This window comes from Schistocerca serialis, chromosome 8 (genome assembly GCF_023864345.2).
Source record: "Schistocerca serialis cubense isolate TAMUIC-IGC-003099 chromosome 8, iqSchSeri2.2, whole genome shotgun sequence".
Lineage (NCBI taxonomy): Eukaryota > Metazoa > Arthropoda > Insecta > Orthoptera > Acrididae > Schistocerca > Schistocerca serialis.
This window is the reverse complement of record NC_064645.1, coordinates 50,645,871-50,668,702: the sequence shown is the minus strand read 5'-3', so window position 1 is coordinate 50,668,702 and position 22,832 is coordinate 50,645,871. Positions and strand designations below refer to the sequence as shown.

At 46.0% G+C, this 22,832-nt stretch overlaps 1 protein-coding gene across 4 annotated transcripts in view; it reads left to right on the top strand.

Annotated features, from left to right (window-relative positions):
- The first annotated feature begins 2,838 nt into the window (after nucleotides 1-2,838).
- LOC126416625 (cytochrome P450 4C1-like) overlaps nucleotides 2,839-22,832 on the top strand; it is a 267,648-nt gene continuing 247,654 nt past the window's right edge. For all 4 annotated transcript variants that reach the window (XM_050084382.1, XM_050084383.1, XM_050084385.1 and 1 more), the window contains exon 1: nucleotides 2,839-3,055. In XM_050084382.1, the coding sequence (XP_049940339.1) occupies nucleotides 2,844-3,055 (212 nt within the window). In that variant the 5' untranslated portion in view covers nucleotides 2,839-2,843. The remainder of the gene's footprint in view (nucleotides 3,056-22,832) is intronic.

The window sequence follows — 22,832 nt, the reverse complement described above, 5'->3', positions numbered from 1 at the left end:
GCTGGAGTGCACAAGAAACCCTTCCGCAATCCTTTATGATTCAAGCTGCTCTGCTTCCTTTCTGCTCGCAGAGTCACAGAGACTTTCCATACGCAAATATAAACAAATATAAACAACGGGACAGATACTGTCATTTATTTGTCGCTCCCGATACATTTAAATAAAGTTAACCCAGCAGTTTACAATATTTACATTATAATTGACACCAGTTATATACATTCAGAAATAAGTACACTATTATATGTATTACATATTAAATATAGCTTCTTAGACGTTCTGAATTAACAATACAGAACAAGTTATCAATGCATATTAAACGTACCTTCCCTTCTGCCTCATCCTGCATAAGTCCACTGAAGTGTTAAAGAAACTGGTACACCTGCCTAATATCATGTAAGGCCCCCACGAGCACGCAGAAGTGCCGCAATACGATGTGGCAAGGACATGACCAACGTCTGAAGTAGTGCTGGAGGGAACTGACACCATGAATCCTGTAGGGCTGTCCATAAATCAGTAAGAGTACGAGAGAGTGGAGATATCTTCTAAACAGCACGTTGCAAAGAATCCCAGATATGCTCAATAATGTTCATGTCTGGGGAGTTTGGTGGCCAGTGATAGGGTTTAAACTCAGAAGGGTCTTCCTGGAGCCACTCTATAGCAATTCTGGACGTGTGGGGTGTCACATTGCCCACGTCCGTCGGAATGCCCAATGGACATGAATGGAAGCAAGTGATCAGCAAGGATGCTTACGTATGTGTCACCTGTTAGAACCGTTTCTAGACGTATCAGGGGTTTCATATCACACAACTGCACACGCCCTACACCATTACAGAGCCTCCACCAGCTTGAGAAATCTCCCGCTGAAATTCATGAGGCTGTCTCCATCAGTACAGTTCCATCCACTAAGACACAATTTGAAACGAGACTCAACCGACGAGGCAACATGTTTCCAGTCACCAACGGTCCAATGTGGTTGTCGACGGGCCCAGGCAGGTGTAAAGCTTTGTGTCGTGCTGTCATCAAGAGTACACGAGTGGGCCTTCGGCTCTGAAAGCCAATATCGATTATGTTTCGTTGAACGGTTCGCATGCTGACACTTGTTGATGACCCAGCATTGAAATCTGCAGCAATATGCGGAAGGGTTTCACTTCTATCACGTTGATCGATTCTGTGCAGTCGTCGTTGGTCCCATTCTTGCAGGATCTTTTACCGGCCGTAGCGATGTCGGAGATTTGATGTTTTACCGGATTCCTGGTATTCACAGTACACTCGTGTATTGGTCGCCCGGGAAAATCCCCATTTCATCGCTGCCTCGGAGATGCTGTGTCCCATCGCTCGTGCGCCACTATACCATGTTCAACCTTACACAAAGCTTTATAACCTGTGAAAGGTGGCTACACTGAGTCACAGCGCCAGAGATTGCGCCAAAGATTATTATTCCGCCGCCTCCACTGTGCAGTAGTAGTTCAGAGGATGTCTTGTGCAGTTGTTTTGTTGGGCGAGACAGTAGATGCTGTTCGGTTGGTGTAATGTATAGATGGAAGATGTATAGATGGAGGATGTCGTGTGCAGTTGTTTTGTTGGGCGAGACAGTAGATGCTGTTCGGTTGGTGTAATGTATAGATGGAAGATCTTGCAATGATCACAGTGTATTTTTCGTCAATATATATGGAGGTAAAAAAAATTTATTTCACATTTCCTTAATGACAATGCCTCTTCGTCACAGGTTCAGTCAACAAAGCATCTGGCTCGCGTTCATGTATTAGACTTGTAATTCTGCTTTGCATGTGCAATCATAGTATTTCTGGTTGTCCAATTAGTTCATTGTAAATGGTGTTTAAAATATCTTGTCGTATTGAGGAAGAACAGTGCCAGATACACGTACGTTGAATCACACTACCACACACGGAACAGTTACACTTGTGCTTTGTTGTTTCGTAGCTTTTATAGTTGCAGTGGACTTAATTAATCAATTGTGTTAACGGAAATTTCCTTTCATTCTTTATTGTTATTTTATGCAGTCAGATTGCGTACTAACACTAGTCAGGGCCAAAGGACACACAGCTACCAAAACTACTGCATAATAATTAAGCCCCCATGCACCTGCCATTGTAGCAGCAGCAATCAACACTTGTGTTATCTAGACGTTGCCGGCCGCAGCGCCGTATACTGCATGTCTAAATAACTATGTACTTGAATAGCACGCGTATACCACTTTCTTTGGCGCTACAGTGTATCTTCTAGTGGGTAATGTCGGAAGCTCCATGAGGGAGTTTGCTGATTGTGCCGTTGTCTGCAGCAACGGCTTAGGACCGTAGCGAATTGCTAGAAGGCGTCCAGAGGATCGACGCGTGTTGCAGGCACTGGTAGTTCACCCTGAATGTAAAGATATATAACGTGTTACATGCAAATAGGCGAAGAAATCCATTGCTGTTCGATTACATGGTGGTGACAGAAAAAGAAGCCTACGAGTAACTATGCACAACGATTTGAACTGTAGGAAAAGCAGGTGCCAGGCTGAGATCGGTTGGAAGAATTTATATAAAATGTAACTCATCCACGAAAGAAGTGGCTTGTCGCGTGTGATTGCGCATTTTCCAATTCGGCCTGCCGGGTCTTCATCTGTGCGACCTGTTCTCAAGACCGAGAGAAAGTGAACTTCAGCACTGTGCTGAAAATTATACAACTCTATTAGAACCTGTTCCGAACTTTCACGTGATCGGCTGCCGAATCTGGAATGACAGGTAGAGGTGAGAGGGAGGGCGAGGAGGGGAACGCATTGTCGGCGTATAAATAGAGGTGGCGGGGTAGGCGCAGGCAGTCGTTCCCTCTCTCCCTGAACCATGAGCCTGCTGTCCGCCGGCTGCGTTGCGCTGGTCTGGCTGGCTGCCGGCCTGCTGGCAGTCGCCACCTGGCTGTGGGCCGCCCGCCGCCGGACGTCGATCCCAGGACCCCCGGCGCTGCCGCTGCTGGGAAACGCGCTCAGCTTCTACCAGCTGCCCGTGCTGTGGGGCCGCCTCGCGGAGCTGCACAGTCGCTACGGGGACATCTTCAGGTGAGTCAGGCTCCTTGTACTCTGGCGCACTGCTGGGGTACAGTACTACGTCTGCGTCTACGTCCACACGATTACTCTGCTGTCCAAAATTGCCTGGCAGATAAGCCATCGAACCATCTTGAAGCTGTTTCTCTACCGTTCCACTCCGGAACAGCGCGCGGGGAAAGCGAACACTTAACAAAATGAGAGAAAGCAGAGCTCGCACAGAATGATTTATGTTCTGTGGATGCCAACAAAATATTTGCACACTCTGAGCAGGAAGATAGTGATTGAAATTACATGAGAAGTGTGGTGTCACCGCCAGACACCACACTTGCTAGGTGGTAGCCTTTAAATCGGCCGCGGTCCGTTAGTATACGTCGGACCCGCGTGTCGCCACTGTCAGTGATTGCAGACCGAGCGCCGCCACGCGGCAGGTCTAGAGAGACTTCCTAGCACTCGCCCCAGTTGTACAGCCGACTTTGCTAGCGATGGTTCACTGACAAATTACGCTCTCATTTGCCGAGACGATAGTTAGCATAGCCTTCAGCTACGTCATTTGCTACGACCTAGCAAGGCGCCATTATCATTTGCTATTTATCTTGTGATGCATGTACCGTCAGACCGATGTTCACCAATTATGGATTAAAGTTAAGTATTCCAGAAGCTCCGTACTTTTTTACTAGACTCAACTCCTTTAACTGTTCCAGACCTCACGCCAGCCTGCGTGAGCTTAAACGCGTGCCTTTCGGCTTCCCGTCCTAGTGGATTGGCTGTCTTGCCAGTCCACAACAAGAAGATCCTGCCGCAACGAAAAACACCTTTGTCTCAATCGGAGCCACCTCAATTCAAATATCATATCCGCGGCTCACTCTCCCCTATATCGCGATCGTACAAAACTAACTTTTTCTGTGTCCCCCGTCGATCATATCTCATGCGGATTCCACGCCGCACAGCATTAATCTAGAAAAGTACGTACAAGCATAGCGTAAGCAGTCACTTCAGTAGATCTGTTATATTATCTCAGTGTTCTGTCAATAAATCGTAGTCTTTTGTTAGCCTTATCCACACCATTAGCTATGTGATTGCTGCAACATAAGTTATTTGTAATTGTAATCCCTAAGTATTTAAGTGAACCTACAGCCTTTAGATTTGTGTGATTTATCATGTAACCGAACTGTATAGTATTGCTTTTGGTACTAATGTGGATGACTTCACACTTTTCATTATTTTGAGTCATTTGCCACTTTTCGCACCATACAGATATCTTATCTAAATCGTTTCGCAATTTCCTTTGGTTATCTGATGACTTTATAAGACGATGAATGACAGCATCATCTGCAAACAATCTAAGAATGCTACTCAGATTATCTCCTAAGTCGTTTACCTAGTTCAGGAACAACAGAGCGAGTATATCACTTAGTTCAGGAACAACAGAGCGAGTATATTACTTCCTTGGGGAACGTAAGATTTTGGTTTTGTTTTACTCAATAACTTTCCATCCATTACTACGAACTGCGAAATTTCTGACAGGTAATCACGAATCATGTCACCCAACTGACACGATACTCCATAGGCACGCTGTTTAATTAGAAGTGGCGTGTGCAGTGCGGTGTGTAAATCTAAAAATATGGAATCAATTTGACATCCTCTGTCAGTTGCACTCTTACATCGTGAGAATAAAGAGCATGTTGTGTTTCGCAAAGAAACGGTATTTTCTGATTCGGTGTTGGCTGTTTGTCAATAAATTGTCTTCTTCTACGTAATTCATAATGTTCGAACACATCATATGTTTCAAAACACGGGGTCTGTAATGCAATGGATTACTCCTATTTCTTTTCTTGGGTATTGGTGTGACTTCTGCAACCTTCCAATATTTAGATACGGATCTCTTTACTAGCGATCGGTTATATATGACTGCTAAATGTGGAGCCAATGTACCCTATGTGATCAAAAGTATCCGGACGCCTCCCAACAATTCGTATTTCATGTTACGTGCATTGAGCTGCCTCCTACTGCCAGGTACTCCATATCAGCGACCCCAGTAGTCAGTAGACATCGTGAGGGAGCAGAATCGGGTTCTCTGCGCAACTCACTGACTTCCAACGTTGTCAGGTGATTGGGTGTCACTTGTATCATACGTCTGTACACGAGATTTCCAAACTCCTAAACATCCCTAGGTCCACTGTTTTCGATGTGATAGTGAAGTGGAAACGTGAAGGGACACATACAGCATAAAGCCTACAGGCCGACCTCGTCTGTTTACTGACAGAGAAGAAGGTCGTAATGTGTAATAGGCAGATAGCTATCCAGACATCACACAGGAATTCCAGACTGCATCAGGATCCACTGCAAGTACTATGACAGTTACGCAGGAGGTGAGAAAACTTGTATTTCATGGTCGAGCGGCTGCTCATAAGCCACACAAAAGGCCGGTAAATGCCAAACGACGCCTGGCCTGGTGTAAGGAGCGTAAACGTTGGACGATTGAACAGTGTAGAAACGTTGTGTGGAGTGACGAATCACGGTACACAATGTGGCGATCTGACGGTAGGGTGTGGGTATGGCGACTGCGCGGTGAACGTCATCTGCCAGCGTGTGTAGTGCCAACAGTAAAATTCGGAGGCGGTGGCGTTATGGTGTGGTCGTGTTTTTCAGGGAAGGGGCTTGCACCCCTTGTTTATGTGGCACTATCACAGCACAGGTCTACATTGATGTTTTCAGCACCTTCTTGCTTCCCACTGTTGAAGACCAATTCGGTGAAGGCGACTGCATCTTTCGACACAATCGGGCACCTGTTCATTATGCACGGCCTGTGGCGGAGTGGTTACACAACAGTAACATCCCTGTAATGGACTGGCATGCACAGAGTACTCACTTGAATCCATCCTTTGGGATGTTTAGGAACGCCGACTTCGTGCCAGGCTTCACCGACCGACGTCGATACCTCTCCTCAGTGCAGCACTGCGTGAACACTGGGCTGCCATTCCCCAAGAAACCTTCCAGCAGATGACTGAACGTATACCAGCGAGAGTGGAAGCTGTCATCAAGGCTAAGCGTGGGCCAACACCACATTGAATTCCAGCATTACCGATGGAGGGAGCCACGAACTTGTAAATCATTTTCAGCCAGGTGTCTGGATACTTTTGACCACATAGTGTATCAGCATACTCTGAGAGGAACCTGAATGGTGTACAAGCAGGACCAGAGGCCTCACATTTATTAAGTGATTTTAGCTGTTTTGCTACACCGAGGGTATCTACTTTATGTTCCGCTCTGCTACCAGCAACGATATTTATGGTTTAATATGATACATTGCTGCGCCTTTTGTGCATGTTTTGCTCATCATAAGGCGTTTTCTGTTGCTTGCAAAAGAAGTTATGTGTACCATAATCTTGACGAAGTCGCTTCTTGTGAGAAAATTGTTTTAGGGAAAAAGGGATTGGGGGAAGGAGGCCCGGGGGGGGGGGGGGGGGGGGGGAGTGGAGTGAGTAATTTACAACACGTGCTGTTGGTGTGCTCACTGCTTGTAATATTGTGACGGAATTCTTCAATATAATGTAATCTTTCTACCAGGAAATACGTGTAAATAAAGGTATATAGACATAGATCGTAGCCGAAATCTGTGACATGCAAAGAAAACGTTACATAATTAGTGCTGCATGCTAACTGATGCCGAAATATCATGATGCGTCTAATGCAGGCAGTTCCACGACCCAGAGTACGCAGCTCCGTCTACACACGTGTTCAGCGAACCACTGTGAAGTGTGTGGCAAAGCGTACATAGCGCGGTGCGACGTGCTGCGGTTTCTTCCGCTTCCTGTCGCGAGTGGAACGCGGGAAGACTATATAAATGGCTCTCTGCATGCTGTAATTTGCCTAAGTTAGGTTCACGGTCCCTACCAGAACTACGTATGGAAGGATGGAGAATATGTGTAGTCTCTTCAGTCAATTTTATAACAGGATTTTCGCATGGTAATCGTCTTCTGTTTGTCGACCTGGAAAAGGCGTTCGACAATGTAAAATAGTGCAGGATGTTCGAAATACTGAGAAAAATAGGGGTTAGCTATGGGGAGAAACGTGTAATATAGAATATGTACAAGACCCAAGAACGAATATTAAGAGTGGACGACCAAGAATGAAGTGCTCGGATTAAAAAGGGCGTAATACAGGGATGTATGCAATCTTTCGCCCCTATTGTTCAGTCTGTACATCGACGAAGCAATGATGGAAATAAAAGAAAGGTTCAGGCGTGGGATTAAAATTCAAGGTGAAAGTATATCAATTATATGATTCGCTGATGAAATCGCCATCCCGAGTGAAAGTGAAGTGTTACATGATCCGCTAAATGGAATGAGAAGTCTAATGAGAACAGCAGAGCCTAATGTGAAGTAGCAGAAATGAAAACAGCGAGAAACTTAACATCAGAATTGATGGTCACGAAGTACATGAATTTATGGAATTCTACTATTTAGGCAGCAAAACAACCTATGACGGACAGAGCAAGATCGACATCAAAAGCAGACTAGCACTGGCAAAAAAGGAATTCCTGCCCAGGAGAAGTCTACTAGTATCAAACAAAGGCCTTAATTTGAGGAAGAAATTTCTGAGAATGTACATTTGGAGCACAGCATTGCGTGGTAGTGAAATATGGGCTGTGGGAAAATCAGAACAGAGGACAATAGAAGCATTTGAGATGTTGTGCTACAGATGTATGTTGAAAATTAGATGGACGGATAAGGAATGCGGAGGTCCTGCACAGAATGCGTGAGGAAAGGAATATTTGGAAAGCACTGACAAGTAGAAGGGACAGAATGATAGGACATCTGTTAAGACATCAGGGAATGACTTCCATGGTACTAGAGGGAGCTGTGGAGGGCAAAGATTGTAGAGGAAGACAGAGATTGGAGTATATCCAGCAAATAATTGAGGACGTAGCTTGCAAGTCCTTCGCTGAGATGCAGTGCTTGTCACATGGGAGGTGTTTGTGGCGGGCAGCATTAAGCCAGTCAGGAGACTGATGACTCAAAGGAAAAAAAAGTCGTTTTTGCCTTCAGGCTTGTCCCCGAAGACCGTTCACGACATTTTTGCGCATTGAAACCGTCAGCTTCAAGTTCTTCTATAGAATCAATAAAGTTTTCCTTTAGTCTACAATCAGTTTCCGTTCTGCTTATGCAACGAATCACCTAGCTCATTTGTGCCATGTGAGATAAATCTGGAGCTGATGATTTCATACTGTACTTCGACAAACAGGATACTTCTCCTTTTTTTTACACGATATAACTGGTACTTGGTAGGAGGACTGTGTTTGGTGAACATTGTTATCAAATTAAGAAAATTTCCTTGAGTATGTTGGGGAAAATTTTCGGTGAGATCACGTAGTGGGTCTCCAGTTGGGTAGATCGACCGCCTGGTGAAAGTCTTTTTTTTTTTAGTTGACGCCACTTCGGCGACTTCACGTCGATGGGGATGATATGATGATGAAGACAACAGAACGCCCAGTTCCTGAGCGGAGGACATCTCCGACTCAGCCGGGAATCGAACCTTATAACCTAAAATGACTATTTATATAAAACCCATAAAATGCAGACTTACATAAAATGTACAACACGCTCTACATTACACATATTACCACCTCGCAAGATGATAGGCAAGATAAAAACATATTTGAAGAATTCGGCCTTTAAGCAATAAATTCGTTAATACCGAATCAGACAAACACGCCAGAGGCAGCTATTAACGTATCGCAGGTTGACAGGGGGGGGTTACTAAACAACCCGAACCGCAGATTGCTCTAAGCCTCCCCAATTCCACAAGGGAAAAACGACGGACCACCCAATTCACAAATAACCATCTTCCCGCGGGTGGGCAAGCGGAGAAGAATGGTGGGACGACCCCAAAACAAGCGGCTGGTGACCTCACCAAGAACACAAGTAGAATTTAACAAGTAAATGAAACAATATCTCCAATCACTTAACTCTAATAAACTGCGATTTCTGGCGAAGACCTGACGCAGCACCCCAAACGCTCTCCCGAACCGTCCGCTGCCTGCCGCTTCAAAGGACGCAGGAAGGCGCGCCCATCTCCCGTCTCACGGCGTCGCAGCTCGCACCGGCTAGTCCGATGTCGTGGTTTGACTCCTGTTGCTCTCGTGTGATCCGCGAAGCCACTGCCCCTTTCTATACGGCGCTGCCCACAGGATTCACGTGGGGATCTCTCACGCGCCGACACTCCAGGCGGACAAGTCATCTCGTGTCTCAGTGCGCGACCGACCAACCGACCGATACAACCGCCAATGATCGTTGCCCAAGCAACTCGAGCAGACTGGCGGCCTAACGCGCAGACTCAGATGCAGGAACTCCCACCGGGAGACCACTAGCTGAGTTCTGTTACTGGCGGAGTGGCAAGACTCTCATTTTCTGGCTTTCAAGAGTTTGATCCAAACGACAGACATACTAGCACTCCAATGACTGACGGACACTAACTTCCGCACAAATGCAAACGAGAGACAGACCAGCAACTGGTGACGCGAGACTGACCTAGCCTCACTCCGACTGACCCCCTGACGAGCTGATAGCGCCCCCTAAATCCACGTGAACAAGCAATCTTTCCGCTTTCCCACCAGAGGGAGACACCAAAGCTGCGACTGCCACAGCGGCGCCACCGCCAGAAACGGAGGGCGACTGCTTCACACAACGCGCTGCGGCGCGCTCTTCAAAACAGCAATTTTTTACTACGGCTCAAGTAGGATAATTCGGATTGTTTTATCCACACGAGTTTCGCGCATCTGAGTGACATTAGTGGGGAACAGATGATTCCAGTTAGTATGGATACCCTCGACCGAGGAGAAGTGACTCTGTCAACAGGTGCAATAATAGCCACTCTGGAAGTCTTGGAAATGACTTTAATAGGTCAAGCCTAGAGGAAGACCACAAGCAAACCGTCGATACGGAAGTGTTACGAGGGAAAGTAGATCATTTGGAGGGCAGCGATCGAATGGCTATGGAGAACTCGTCGCTGAGGTATAGTGATTCATTTTGTGCTAAATGAGGGTCACCGGCAACCGCGATGACGCAACATCACATGCCGACAGGGGATAGCGTACCAGTTTATAGGAAGCCAAGCCGTATAGCAAAGCAGCTGCAACCGTTGATAGAAGAAGTCATTGAACAACGACTACTGGATGGGATCACAGAATCGAGCGATTGTCCCTGGAGCACAAATATTGTGGTTGTGCCAAAGAAGTCGGCGGACAGGACACGGAAATACAGATTTTGCTGCGACTGCAGATACGTAAATGCGCGAACTATTGTGGATGCTCATCCAATTGCAAACAGCATGGAAACTTTGGATAATCTGGGTCAGTGTCTGTTCTTTACAACTATGGACCTCAGGAGAGGATACCATCAATTGGAGGTGGCGCCTGGAGATAGGCCGAAATCAGCGTTTACCGTCTCAGCCGCAGTTAGAAATTATCCGATACCATAAGCAACTACTCAGATACAGTCATTTATTGGCCTCTGTCATCATAATAGACGGTTTGTGAAGGACTCTGCAGAAATAGCCGGACCCCTGAACGTGTTACTGAAGAGTGGACGAAATTCCATTGGTCGCAGGAGTGTCAGGAGGCATTTGAAGAACTGGAAGAAATATTAGTTTCAGATCCAGTATTGATTTTTCCGGATTTCGAGAAAGAGTTTATCCTTTCGTGAAATGCTTCAAATGAGGCAATCAGGAACACCCGGTAGATTACGCTTCGGGGCAGTTAAACAAGATGGAGCGTAACTGCTCACCAACGGAGAAGGAGATGTTAGCTGCCAAATATGGTAGTACGTATTTTCGGTGTTACCTGTATGGCAGGAGGTTTCATATCGTGGCGCACCATACGTCATCGATACAGTTCCTTGATTTGAAAGATCCATCTAGTAGGTTAACTCGGTGGGCACTTAAACTTAGTCAATTCAAGTGCGAGGTAACCGTCAAGCCAGGGACGTCACACGCAAATGCAAATTAGTTGAGCCGCAGGGTAATGATGTTTAAGTGCGTTAGGGAAGAGAGTGAAAGAGTGGCAGCGGGCACAGGCAAGGGATAAGGAGTGCCAGGTATTTAAGTCAAATTCATGTTTCATTATGCACGAGGCTTTGTTATGTACACTACGGCCATCAAAATTACTACACCAAGAAGAAATGATGATGATAAACGTGTATTCATTGGACAAATGTATTATACTACAACTGACATGTGATCACGTTTTTACGTAATTTGGGGGCATAGATCCTGAGAAATCAGTACCCAGAACATCCACCTCTGGCCCTAATAACGGCCTTGATACGCCTGGGCATTGAGTCAAACAGAGCTTGGATGGCGCGTACAGGTACAGCTGCCCATGCAGCTTCAACACGATACCACAGTTCATCAAGAGTAGTGACTGGCGTATTGTGACGAGCCAGTTGCTCGGCCACCACTGACCAGACGTTTTCAATTGGTAAGAGATCTGGAGAATGTGCTGGCCAGGGCAGCAGTCGAACATTTTCTGTACCCAGAAAGGCCCGTACAGGACCTGCAACATGGGGTCGTGCATTATCCTGCTCAAATGTAGGGTTTCGCAGGGATCGAACAAAGGATGGAGCCACGGGTGGTAACACATCTGAAATATAACGTCCACCGTTTAAAGTGCCGTCAATGCGAACAACAGGTGACCGAGACGTGTAACCAATGGCACCCCATACCATCACGCCGGGTGATACGCCAGTATGGCGATAACGAATACACGCTTCCAATGTGCGTCCACCGCGATGCCGCCAAACACGGATGCGACCATCATGATGCTGTAAACAGAACCCGGATTGATACGAAAAAATGACGTTTTGCCATTCGTGCACCCAGGTTCGTCGTTGAGTACACCATCGCAGGCGCTCCTGTCTGTGATGCAGCGTCAAGGGTAACCGCAGCCATGGTCTCCGAGGTGATAGTCCATGCTGCTGTAAACGTCGTCGAACTGTTCGTGCAGATGGTTGTTGTTTTGCAAACGTCCTCATCTGTTGACTCAGGGATCGAGACGTGGCTGCACGATCCGTTACAGCCATGCGGATAAGATGCCTGTCATCTCGACTGCTAGTGATACGAGGCCGTTGGGATCCAGCACGGCGTTCCGTATTACCCTCCTAACCCACCGATTCCATATTCTGCTAACAGTCATTGTATCTCGACCAACGCGGGCAGTAGTGTCGCGATACGATAAACCGCAATGGGGATAGGCTACAATCGACACCCCCGGGATAACAAGGCCGTCCAGCAGTGTTAGTGACGTCACACTAAGCGGCCCATAGCCGACGCAGCAGTCCACGGACACCTCCGTACAGACGCGCCTGATGCTAACGATCTTCTGTCCGTCATACAGAAAGGAGCGAACTATAATTCGAACCAAAGACCAAATTATATATATTCTTGTAAACAGCATAAAGGTTCATAACGAAATACCGATTACATATACGGGCAGGAATAAGTTTAATCTATTGAGGAACTTTGCCACTATTTTATAATTGTCAGAACACTATTTAGCTTTAAAACTCGCATACAGGTGGTGACAAATGCCAACTGACAGCAGGCCTTAACATTTTCAAGCTATTACACTCAAAGTAAATTATCTTAAACACTGTCATACATAGCAAAACCCTCACAACTTTCGTTTACATTAGGTAACAAGAGTTCGCTTTATCTCATAAAACACATGACTATTGTGAATTTACTCATATGTTCATGGTGACAGCTCTTTTCAAGAATTTTTACAAGTGTATCCCCAGTAATAAAGAATGGAAACAAAAGATAGATATCAAATATTCTCCTTTTAACATAGACATCACTGAACACAATATTCTGTCTTGCACTGTGATACTAATGGACTGCTCTTTCCTTTAAGAAAAGCCTGACAATTTGAAGTTCACTCTGCTATTGAAGATACACTTCTTGAAACAATATTAAAAATGTTATGAAAGGTAAGGAAATGAAAAACAACCAAGTGCATTACATGTAAGAATGTGAGCAAAAGGCTGAGGCTCTCTTTACTTGCCATTTTCAATCTCTCTACAGCTTTTCCACGTAGAAATCACCAACTGCAAGTCTCATTATCGCTGTCTGTTACTAACAAAGTGCTTTTCTATTTAGAAAACCTGACAGTTTGATGTTCATTCTGGTACTGAAGATACACACTTTTCAGAGGAGTTCTAGAACCTATTCCTGCCCGTATATGTAATCGGTATTTCGTTATGAACCTTTATGCTGTTTACAAGAATACATATAATTTGGTCTTTGGTTCGAATTATAGTTCGCTCCTTTCTGTATGACGGACAGAAGATCGTTAGCATCAGGCGCGTCTGTACGGAGGTGTCCGTGGACTGCTGCGTCGGCTATGGGCCGCTTTGTGTGACGTCACTAACACTGCTGGACAGCCTTGTTATCCCGGGGGTGTCGCTACAATCCGACATTTATCAAAGTCGGAAACGTGGTGGTACGCATTTCTCCTCCTTACACGAGGCATCATAACAACGTTTCACCAGGCAATGCCGGTCAACTGCTGTTTGTGTATGAGAAGTCGGTTGGAAACTTTCCTCATGTCAGCACCTTGTGTGAGGGCTCTGAAAAGCTAATCATTTGCATATCACAGCATCTTCTTCCTGTCGGTTAAATTTCGCGTCTGCAGCACGTCATCTTCGTGGTGTAGCAATTTTAATGGCCAGTAGTGTAAAACGAAGAGTCGTGCACCACGTGTGGTGCTACCGGAAGGTTTTTGGAAGGAAGTCCTGCAGAAAGTCCACGACCATATGTTGTCAGGTCAGGATGGGCGTCGAGTGATGGACGGACGTGCAACAGGGGAACAGGAAGCGTGACGCGGAGCAGTATGTTTAGGACTGTGTGCCATGTGTGCAGAGGGCCGACATTACGCATCAGAATGTGCCGTGGCAATGGTTAGTAGATGCGTCCAGTCAATTGTCAGTGGTAGATTTGGATGTCCTCGGGCCATTTAATAAAACACCTCCAGGAAATAGGCATGTTCTCAAGATCATTGCTAATTTTTCTCGATGTGTGGCAATGGTAGAGATGCCGGTCTAGCGAGCTAGAACTGTACCGAATGCTTCAGTAAACAACTGGACATTAAAGTTTGTGGTGCCTGAGACCATAATTTCCGATCACCGTACGAATTTTGTCTCGGATTTAATGAAAGAACTATGCTGCGTGTTGCGTATACGGAAGTTGCGCACGAGTCCGATTCATCCGTAGACCAATGGGAGAATGGAAAGCATGCACAAGACAATTGCAAAGATGATGGGCTAGTATGCACGTTCCAGGCACGACGATTGGGACGCCTATTTACCGGCCCGCCTCTCGTGGTCGTGCGGTAGCGTTCTCGCTTCCCACGCCCGGGTTCCCGGGTTCGATTCCCGGCGGGGTCAGGGATTTTCTCTGCCTCGTGATGGTTAGTTAGGTTTAAGTAGTTCTAAGTTCTAGGGGACTGATGACCATAGATGTTAAGTCCCATAGTGCTCAGAGCCTATTTACCTTTTGTAAGAATGCGTATAATTCGGATGGTTCATACTGCAATGGGCTTGGCGGCATTTGGCGTCGTGTGTGGCAGGAAAATACCATCTCCCTTTGACGTTTCGATTCCTAAAGTAGGACCGGATACTGAGTGGTGAGGAAGTTTGCCAAAGGATTTAGGGAAGTTTGGAGGAATGTTCAAAACGCAAACACGAGGGCGCTAGAACGCTGGAAACAACCGAACAGATGCATGGAAAAATTGACAGTAGTGGGAGAATGAGTAACGGTTACCAGTCTCTATACGTCAAAGGCGATTGGGGCTGTTTGGGGGAAGAGACCAAACAGCGAGGTCATCGGTCTCACCGGATTAGGGAAGTACGGGGAAGGAAATCGGCCGTGACCTTTCGAAGGAACTATCCCAGCATTTGCCTGGAGCGATTTAGGGAAATCACGGGAAACCTAAATCAGAAAGGCCGGACGCGGGATTGAACGTCAAAGGGGAAATAGAAGTTTTAACAAAATACCAGGGGCCATACCAGGTGGTGGAAATGACTTCATCAGTCAATGTGAAGGCACAGATTCCCACAGAAACGGCTCTTATACACGTCAGTCGCATAAAACCATTTAAAGGAATGGTACTGGGGATACTACAGTTACTGTCAACCAACCAGGAGATGAAAGTTACAAAGCGTAAAAGGAAGGAACCGGGATCTGGTGACCAACGGAAGGTTCGTGATTTGCGTAAGTAAGTTGTATAACTGTAATTTGTTTCTTTTTTCTTTTCTTGTTTGTTTGTTTAGCATATCATGGAGCATGTAGGGCCTATTTTTACTGCCATAGGGATATTTGCTCTTCTTCGGGCAGTTGTTAGTTTTTCATACTGTTGTTACAATTTTTTTTTTTTTTTTTTTTTTTTTTTTTTTTTTTTTTTTTTTTGCGGACTGTGCGTTCTGGGAAGGAAGGAGGGGTGACTTGTAATCTGCCACAGTATGGACTTATAGGCGGACTTGTGAAACGTGTTTGTTTCTGGGGAAGTAAACGGGAAGAATTGTGGGAAGGAGCTTGTGTCAGCCCGAACGCACTTACAGAGTGTGAATACACGCTGGTTATACTCTGTATTCATGCCGGAAACTGTATGGTCGAATGGCTACGAAGGAGGCAGACTGGTAAGGCTGAAGAAACTCGAGCTTCGAGAAGGCGGAAACGTTATGAATGGCAAGATTTGTGAGGTAGTCGGGACTAGTCTTCCTCTTCCGGCTACACTTACAGACCCAGCTATTGTGACATAGTCGCGCAATTGTTGTATTGGCCTAAAGGATCGGGTATTATCCGTTCAAAATTAAACTATTTAAATGACAAACTCAGCCCGGAGCCTCTGCAGTCAGATTAATAGAGTCCCAGCAAGGAGAATTTCGATGCAACACACGTGGCAGCATGTACACCATTCCCGGGAAGAACAGGAGCACAAAATAGCAATGGTGAGTGTATCAGCCACGAGTTGTGGCGTGATTCTAGCAGGCTTTTGCGTACTGCATTTCTGAAAAAGACGCAGGAGGACACAAGCTGTGGACGTGCCAACACACCAATTACGAGTACAATGGTTGACCGACATTGGTCGGGGAATCAACTAGTTTTAAGGTCTTAATTAATGTATAAGACTATGATAAGGAGTACATGGCAGTAGTAAAGTATGAGCGTAGGTCTCGTATGGTAAATTCGGGAATTTTCCTCAATATGTAAATTATTAGATTTCAGTAATTTATTAGGAGTACAATGTTAGTCATTCGGGACGAATCTTCTCGGAAGGGAAGAGGCATGCTGGACCAGCCATGGCTGGAAGGTGGTAGTTAAGGAGCTGATTGGCACATCAGCTGACAGGCGCGGGCAATGCAGATATTTTGCAAACAGTTCTGCAGAAAAAAAATGGTTCAAATGGCTCTGAGCACTATGGGACTTAACTGCTGAGGTCATTAGTCCCCTAGAACTTAGAACTAGTTAAACCTAACTAACCTAAGGACATCACAAACATCCATGCCCGAGGCAGGATTCGAACCTGCGACCGTAGCGGTCCTGCGGTTCCAGACTGCAGCGCCTTTAACCGCACGGCCACTTCGGCCGGCGAGTTCTGCAGAGCAGGCTTATGACACCGCTACCAAGGCGGGAAGGCACAGCCCAGCTGGCACTGTGTACAATTGTGTAGTACTCAGGACAGCACAGGGCTCTGGCGTGCGGTGATGAAGCCATACATAGCGGTTACAACAGCGTCTAGAAACCTGTGTGTGGAAGCCGAAGTGGGCTGAGGAAAGCTGGCGATGTAACTGTTGAAGAGCACACCACTTGTTCCCTCCACAAGAACTACGTCGGAGGCGTAGGGAAAAGACGTATAAATAAGCGAGCCCGTTGGCTAAGAGCAGGTAGTCGTGTCGCCAATCTGTCCACGTCTAGAACCAGATAGAATGACGGTTGTGTAAGATGCAGTCCAACCACGACGACCTTGTGGCGATGCATATCGCGGCCGACCAGGCCACTGAAATTATCTGCAACCTACGTTGCACAGGCGCGTATTAGCTGTTGCGGCCTTGAAGCTTCCTGGCGGCCTCGGAGCTCCACCGGCGCGAGGAGCGAGAGCGGCGCGAGGAGCGAGAGGCCGGCAGGCTCAGCTCTCTGGTAAAGGCGTCTGGAGGAATGAAAGTTCCGTCCACAGGGGCGAGCCAGGGCGCGGACTCGCAGCCTCCAGGGAGCAGAGCGGTCTGCTGCCACTGACCGAGCTGCTCAGGGCGGGCAGCCGGAGCCTCTAAGGCTCACTACGACGACGGTGGACGGCTGCCCCCCTTAAGCGCTTCACGTGGGGTCGCGGAGCTGAGCTCGAGGGAGCGGTCAGCCGTGCAGCGAGCTGGAGCCGGAGCCAGCACAGGTGGCGGGCTGCTCGGCCCAGGCGTGAGCAGGAGTGCTGAGTCTGCAGGCCGGTGTGGTCGGACGCCAGCGCAGCAGATTCTCGTACTGGCAGTGCGTGCACGCACACCGCACGGCGCCCTCACCGGGGTCAGCAAAAGGCCAGCTGGGCACCTCCGATGCAATGAAGTCCGTGGAGCACTTGGCGGCGTTTCTCTGCGCGCTTCGGTGTGAGTCACCCCTCTTTATCTAACCGTACCTCTCGGTTGTTCTCACATAGCATTCCCACAAGTTTGGCGAACGTAGATGACTGCATCCTTCTAAGGCGCAGCAGCGGGACATACATAAGCACCGATTTATCACCTAATGCACACATCCAATAGTAATGAAGGTAAACAAAGCGATTACATGTTCACAGAGATCAAATCCCGTAACAGAAAGTGCCCCAGTACGTGTGTCCTCTACAAACCTCTTAAAGTAGTCTGTCTTGCCTGCTTCGAAATGGCTCTCTCAAGTATCGAATCAACACACTAGATTATAATTATAGCTAGTGACACTCATGTAAATTTTATATACAACAATCCTTCTAGTGTAAAAATTTAAGTGGATGTTACGCCAATACAGCTTGCCCCTACCCATAATCCCGGGTTCGATTCCTGGCGGGGTCATGGATTTTCTCTGCCTCGTGATGACTGGGTGTTGTGTGCTGTCCTTAGGTTAGTTAGGTTTAAGTAGTTCTAAGTTCTAGGGGACTGATGATTATAGATGTTAAGTCCCATAGTGCTCAGACCCATTTTTGAACCCTACCCTTCATAAGAACACTAGTCAGACTCTCAGAGATATATCTGAAATGAAAACCCAAATAGACATTTAATAATTTTTTCATAATACGGGGCCACAGTCGTAACGTATTTCTTTTAAGTCAGTACCGCCATTTGACTGTTGTTTAATTGCAGTGTTACATTTACACTGACACGATCATGATTTCGGCTTCAAAGTGCACTGTATAACACTTAAAACACTTGATAATGGCACTTTGAAGCCGAAATCATGATCGTGTAAGTATATATGTAACACTGCAAATAAACAACAGTCAAATGGCGGTACTGACTTTAAAGCCAAATAGAGTAATTCGTATCTCTCAAATATCTGCCCCTGGTAAGTCTGCCTATGGTACAATGTTTGGCGTACTCAGGAGAATGTCCCAGATAGAAATCACAACTAACTACGTGTCGAGACCTCAGATGCGTAAATTTATCCGAACTTGCAACTGAGGCACAAGAAATAGTTTGTGGAAAGACGTCCATTCCCTTCTCGAACATAAAATAAAAACTTCATGGATTTACTAATAAGCTTACTCGACTATGTCACCAATATGTTCCCCTAAAGACTGTAAGAGAAAGGAAACCTGCACCTTGGATAACTGATGCACTAAAACAGTTCACGAATCTCAGAGACGCTGCACATCGAGCACACAAACTACGCCATACACCTGAAAATCATATTGCTTACAAGCAGAAAAGAAGCATAGTCGGTCAAGCTGTGAGAATTGTTAAACTCAGGCAGGTCTATACGTTAACCGACAATAGACATAGACCTGCTGTGCTATGGAAAAACCTGCGTGATCTTGGTGCAGGCATAGTAATAGATGCTGTTGATCTCACTGTCCCAGTGAAAGAACTGAACCCATACTTCACATTACCAACAACTATACCTGAACCGCAAACGAAACAGCGACTGATTGATTACTTCATGTGGATAGACGACTGTAGCCACGAAAAATTCTATGTAAAGCATGTTACTGCAATACTGTCAAAAAAACCATCATGCGTATCAGATTGGTATCTGCTGGACACGATAGCATCACAGTCCAACGATGAAGCTTATTATTGACTCACTACTGCCCACTATAACAGATATCTTCAACCACACCTTAACCACGAGTGTTTACCCTGAGGCCTGGAACCACCACCTAAAAAAGAAACAACAGCACCCTTTAATTACCAACCTATCTGCATTCTTCCGCAAAATTCAAAGCATTACAATTTATAGTCCATTACCAGCTAACAAACTATTTAACTACAAATAACCTATTAGACGAAAATCCATCAGGAATTTGTAATCATCGCTGCGCATATGCTATAAGTTAGTTACTTAGTTACATGTTCCATAGATCATTTGATGGATTCTTTTATCGAAAAGGTGTGGAAAGAGTCAGTTTACAGAATATGTATATGTGATTAGTGTTAACGTTAATGAACACATTACGATTTTATTCCTACTTATCCAACTACACTTAAAAAACTACATTTAGAAACAAGTTTTTTTTTTTAAATACTATGTACAGGATGGCGGGTATGGGCAGGCGGTGGGCGTTATGGAATAATAGAGTAATTTTTAGAGAAAGGCCATTTATTGGCTAAAGCATGTTGAAAGGGGATACATAGGCCTAGGGAGGTGAGGGTGAGCCAGAGCTTACAATTTGGCGAACATTGTTCGCGAAGCTACCGAAAGTTGTTGTCTGCCAAATCTAAGTCCACAGTGCCGCAGCATCGGGAGAAGCGGGAGATGTTCAATGCTACAGGGCGCGCATCCGACTCGCGGGTGAGCAAGAATACAAGAGAGCGGGCCCGGCGACGGGCGGCCGGGTATGTTCGACACACCACGCAGCTTCCTCCGCCCTGATTGGTCAGGACCGAGCAAACCGTGCGGGCGGCATGGAACTTTCCAGAGCGTTGCCTGCTAAGCGACGCCTGGGGCGGAGTTACCTCATCAGCACATGAGAGAGGCGCGTGAACAAGGTGCCCTTCATCGGTGCTGACTTCCTGTTACTAAACCGTGGGACGAAAGAATTTACAGGCAGCTAACACTGCCGGCCGTGGCTTGGCCGTAATGGAAAAATGAAGTTACCGGTTGGAGGCTCATATAATAAAGTAAAATCCATTATTGTCTGGCTCATCCTTTACATTCCTCCCCCTTCCGTGGGAGCGGAGAACGTACGTGAATTCGCTCAATGTAATTATTATTTGAATGTAAACAAATGTAGCTTGTAAAACAAAGTAACTTTACTTGATTAAGAATGGCCCTCACGGAAGACGGCAGGGGTCTTAATTTATGGGAGGGTATAGAGACTCTAAAGACCTCTTAAGGGTCGCAAGGGGACTTACACATGTCAGCAATATTGTGTGTATGCAATAATCATCATAAAACATCAAAACATCATAAAACATCAAAACAAAATTAGAACAAAACCTAGCAGTGTGAATTAGATAAACATGTCAAGTGTTCTTGTTGTTAAGTTGAAGTAAAAATGTCCTTTTTTTTCTTTTGTTAAAATAAGTTGAAAATGTAAACATATCACCACTGGTGAGTCACTGCGGGGGCGAGTGGCGCGAGGCGGCGTGGGGTGTTGTCCTCAGCGGGCAGCGCGCAGGCTGCCGGCAGGAAGGGGGCGTGGCCGTGGCCGGGTCCGTGCACTGCTGGAACTCAGCGCAGGGGGAGTATGAGGGGAGATTCAAACGTTTCAAAACACAGTTGAAAAGGGAGTTATCACTAAGGGAACACTTCACTACACTACACTAGTTTTTCCACATTAGGTGATAGTAGAATTGCACTCTTAAAACTAAGGGAGGGCACATGCCTGATAGGTTCTTGTTTTCTATTTTTTGGTTAGTTCGTGGCTGTTTGCCATTAATTTAAGTGTGCCAACAGGCGAACGTAAGAAATTTGTCCTTTTTTTCATTTTTTAGCAAGTCATCAATTGACGATAGGAGGTGATCATTTGATATGTTAGACAAAGCTGGCAAGTTAGCTGACAAGGGAATCATGAATGGGCTTTCAGGTATAAAAAACATAATTAAAGGGGGCGCGAATACTAAGTGAATAAGCCGTAGTGGCATGAAACGTCATTAATGGCGTTCCGACAGGAACCGTTGGCTAATGATCTGCGCGGAGGCTACGTCAGAGTGGCAGCTGACTGCAGGGCCGAATCTCGCGCTAAGTCAGAAAGGCGCGCGGCAGATAATTTCCAAGGCCAGCGCGGCGTCGGGGCTGCACGCGGCAGCTGAGGGGTCTACGACTGTCAAATGCCGACTGTCAAATGCAACAAAATAGAAGTGGGATTACGCGTGACATAAAGCTAGATGACCTGTTACAGTGGGTTCTGTTTAAAATTACATTAACATACATAAATGTAGAAATGAGGCACACAAGTATATATCAAATTGTTGCAAATGCCATATCAATAACAAACAAAAAAGTTAAATGCCTCCTTGGGCTAACCATCCAAGTGTAATAACATTCACATTTTGCGAAGCATTTTCTCGTAACTCAATATATTTGCTGAACACCATAAATGGAGACTGACCAAGAAAAATGACACCAGTTTGGTGCAGGTGGGGCGTAGATTGTGTCGTTGGATGTCAAGGCTGTTGCTAACGAGAGGGGGGAAACAAAACTCGACGATGTCCATAGTAGACACAGAGAGTATAAGGAATTGGATTAGAAAAGACTAAGTTGAGCGTAATTTCTGAAGGACTTCTCCTTTATGAAGGTATAGTGCACGGCGCATCGTTGACACGACATTATCGCCTACTTAACTGTGAAAATGACAATTCTGCGATTCCAAGATAGCTGCTACTTACTTCTTCCTAAAACACGACATCTCTCACTTAAAACAAAACTTAACTGCGCGACAAAATTCACCGTCTTTATCCTCTCAACATCTTACGACTAACTTTACTTTGCGACCAAATTCACCGTCTTCATCCTCTCAACATTTTGCGACTAAACTCGCCGTCTCTGTAACCTCCTCGGGCCCAGCTGGTTGCTTAAAACTCCGTCTATCCTTGGCTATATCGCAGTGTCCTGGGACACGTCATACAGTTAAATACTACTACTTCAATAGTCGGTATTCCTTCGGAAAATACAATGGGAAAACAAAGAAGGCTCAAGGTTTTGAACAGAGATTTCCGCTTACTGGCGTTTAGCTGCGGGCTAGACGCGGTTCGCGTCTGACGTTGACTGATCAGCTGTCGTCAGAGAGCACGGAACACTGTTCTCGTGAACTCTTCTTCGACATGAAAGATTAAAGTCTGAGATGAATAGTTTTGTGTCTGTTGAAAGTTGACAGATGAAAGAGAGTAGGATGGACTATGTCGCGAAATTGAAATGTGAAGAAACGACACAGACAGCTAAGGGTCCGCGCGGGAGCCAGCCGCGTCACGTAAGGTACGTGCCCTTGCGGGTGTGGTTCTCTTGTTCATCCAACAGACTAGGTATATGGCCAAAGCTTGCTCGTTCTGTGGGTGTGATTCACTCTGTTTACGTTATCTATCACGGGGGTAGGCATGTGGTATGTCCCTCCAGATAA